This window comes from Austrofundulus limnaeus, unplaced genomic scaffold (assembly GCF_001266775.1).
Source record: "Austrofundulus limnaeus strain Quisiro unplaced genomic scaffold, Austrofundulus_limnaeus-1.0 Scaffold94, whole genome shotgun sequence".
Classification (NCBI taxonomy): domain Eukaryota; kingdom Metazoa; phylum Chordata; class Actinopteri; order Cyprinodontiformes; family Rivulidae; genus Austrofundulus; species Austrofundulus limnaeus.
The window spans coordinates 745,826-748,371 of record NW_013952496.1 but is presented as its reverse complement, the minus strand read 5'-3'; the positions used below and the strand labels follow the sequence as shown (position 1 = coordinate 748,371).

General features: G+C 41.5%; 1 protein-coding gene across 1 annotated transcript in view; it reads left to right on the top strand.

Moving 5' to 3' along the window:
* The first annotated feature begins 2,018 nt into the window (after nucleotides 1-2,018).
* The window catches only part of stoml3a (stomatin (EPB72)-like 3a), an 8,851-nt gene continuing 8,323 nt past the window's right edge, over nucleotides 2,019-2,546 (top strand). Inside the window, exon 1 of the mRNA XM_014012753.1 lies at nucleotides 2,019-2,359. Coding sequence (XP_013868207.1) covers nucleotides 2,284-2,359 — 76 coding nt within the window. The 5' untranslated portion in view covers nucleotides 2,019-2,283. The remainder of the gene's footprint in view (nucleotides 2,360-2,546) is intronic.

Sequence of the window (2,546 nt, the reverse complement as noted above, 5' to 3'; positions counted from 1 at the left end):
CTGGATGTTTTTTCTTTTTCGGACCATTCTCTGTAAACCCTAGAGATGGTTGTGTGTGAAAATCCCAGTAGATCCACGTTCAAAGGCACTCAAATCACCTTTCTTCCCCATACTGATGCTCGGTTTGAACTGCAGGAGATTGTCTTGACCATGTCTACATGCCTAAATGCACTGAGTTGCCACCATGTGATTGGCTGATTAGAAATTAAGTGTTAACGAGCAGTTGGACAGGTGTACCTAATAAAGTGGCCGGTGAGTGTATATTTACTTATAAATAGGCCTAAATACTCTATTAGGGTAGTACTCAGTCTGATTAGATTTGGGCATCAAAGGGTCGAAGGTCAAGGTCATTAATGATGATTTGTTTTATAAAACTGGCCTTTTCTTCTAATTCCTCAACAGTACAAATAAAATACCTGGTTTCGTCCTTGTTAAATTTAAAGTAGCTCTTGAAGGGCAAATTTTTAGGATTAAGAGAACCATTTTCTTCACTTCCAGATGCAAGTTTGTGTGTGTGTGTGTACATGTTTTTGCTACTTGGTGGGAACAACTGTTGGCTATTTTCCCAGTACACACAGCCTGGTGAGGACTCACTGTTCCTAATAGGGACAAAAGTCAGGTCCCCATTGGCAGAAATACCATTTCTGGGTCAGGAGTTAGGTATAAGACCAAGGTGTGAATTGTTTAATAGAGTAATTGAGTAATTGCAGAAGGGACTAATGATTTTTTAATAAATGTTTTTTGTGGCCAAGGGAACTTTATAACGCCTGCCAGAGGGGAGAAGCTGAAAAAGATGGTGAAGAGAATGTGACTGGTCCTCTGTGATCTGAGTGGCTTTCCTGACCACAGAGGCCTTGTACAGCTCACACAGTGGGCTTTGTACTGAACCAGTGGTCTTACTAGCCTGGTTAACGATGTGGGATAGTTTTGTTTTTTGTTTCATTGTAATGAAACGTTGAAATATTGAAAATGAGGATGGATTCGATCAATGACCTGTTATGTAGACCAGTTCCAAAACCTTTTTACTGATGTGGAATGCTTTTAGTTTCCTCAGAAGGTGGAGGCGTTGGTGAGACTTTTTGTAAATGTTGTCGACAAGCTTAGAGAAGGAAAGGCTATTGTCCATTTCTATACTGAGATATTTAAAACACCCAACCTGCTCCACTGCTGGTCTTGAATGATCAAGGGTTTAAGGAAACTGTTACATATTTTAGCCCTGCCTGGACAGCAAAGCTCCATAGTTTTGGTGACATTTAGGGCTAAGGAGTCCTCTGCAAAGGTCTGGACCAGGTTATTTACAACCTGTTCGTATCTGATGTGTCAGTTAAGTGGGCTACCAAAGCCATGTCTGAATGAATTAAGTTTTAGTTCAGGTTAGGGGTAGGAATAAACTGGTTAGTTTTAAGGAAAACGTTTGGGTTAGGCATAAATACAGTTACAAAAATGAATGGAAGTCAATACAAAGACCTCAATTTAATGCTAGTGCACAGATGTGTGTGTGTGTTGGTGGTGCGTTCTCTACCAATATTGCACGTCTAGATGAAAAAAATTCCCCATTTTTCTTTACTAAATCCTGCCACAGATTGGATTTAAGTCTGATTTGAGCAGATGAGTGTACACCTATCCCTGAGCTGTTGATCTCTGCAGCTTCTCCAGTTTCTGTGGACTTTGGTTGCTCCTTGGATCACTGCTCTGTGGCAGCTTAGGTGGATGTCTTGGTGAGTTTGCAGTTGGGCCACACTAGTTTCATGTTTGGATACTGGACCGGTCAGAGCTCCGTGACATAACCCTGATTTAAACTTGATCCTTGACCTGAGTGGTGTGTTCTTTGGTCTTCATAATGCTGTGCGATGTTTATCGTTCTATAATGCGGTTAAAAATATGAAATCACTTGTAAAATAATAAAAGTGCAGTACTGGTTAAGTTAAAGGAGAGACAGGAGGACGGTCACACCTCCACACACCATCTCTCATGTTTCAGGACTTCATTATTTATTCATTACCTGCAGTCAGCGGGGGACCGACTCCTCCTGGACCAAGATGAAAATGGAGAAACCAGGAGGGCTGAACTCCTTTAAGCCTCCACTACAAGAGCCACATAGAAGCTTCATGTTACCTGTTGGCAGCCAGCGGGTGAGTCCCAGAGAAACAGGAGTGCATCTGTGTGCGTCTCTGTGTCGGGTTCATGGAAAGCACTCTGAAAGGTGTGTGAAGGCCACACCCCGCTGAGCGAGGAGACAGGTAAACTAGTGCAGAGCAGCTCCAACTTCCAAACTGTTCACTTATGATCTCTAAAACCTCGAGCACAGTGGAGATGGTAACGCAAGGAAAACTGGAGATCAACTCAGAAAATGTGGAAGGTAAACACTTTTTTATAATCATTGAGCAAGTGCTAATTTTTGCCTATTAGTAGTAAAATTAGTGATAACATTTCAGGAATATATATTATTATGTAATCAAAAAGAAAAAAATTGTATAGGTCTTCTGGACGGGTTCTTCTCTAATGAAACGTTTCGTCTCTCCTCCAAGAGACTTCTTCAGTCTGAG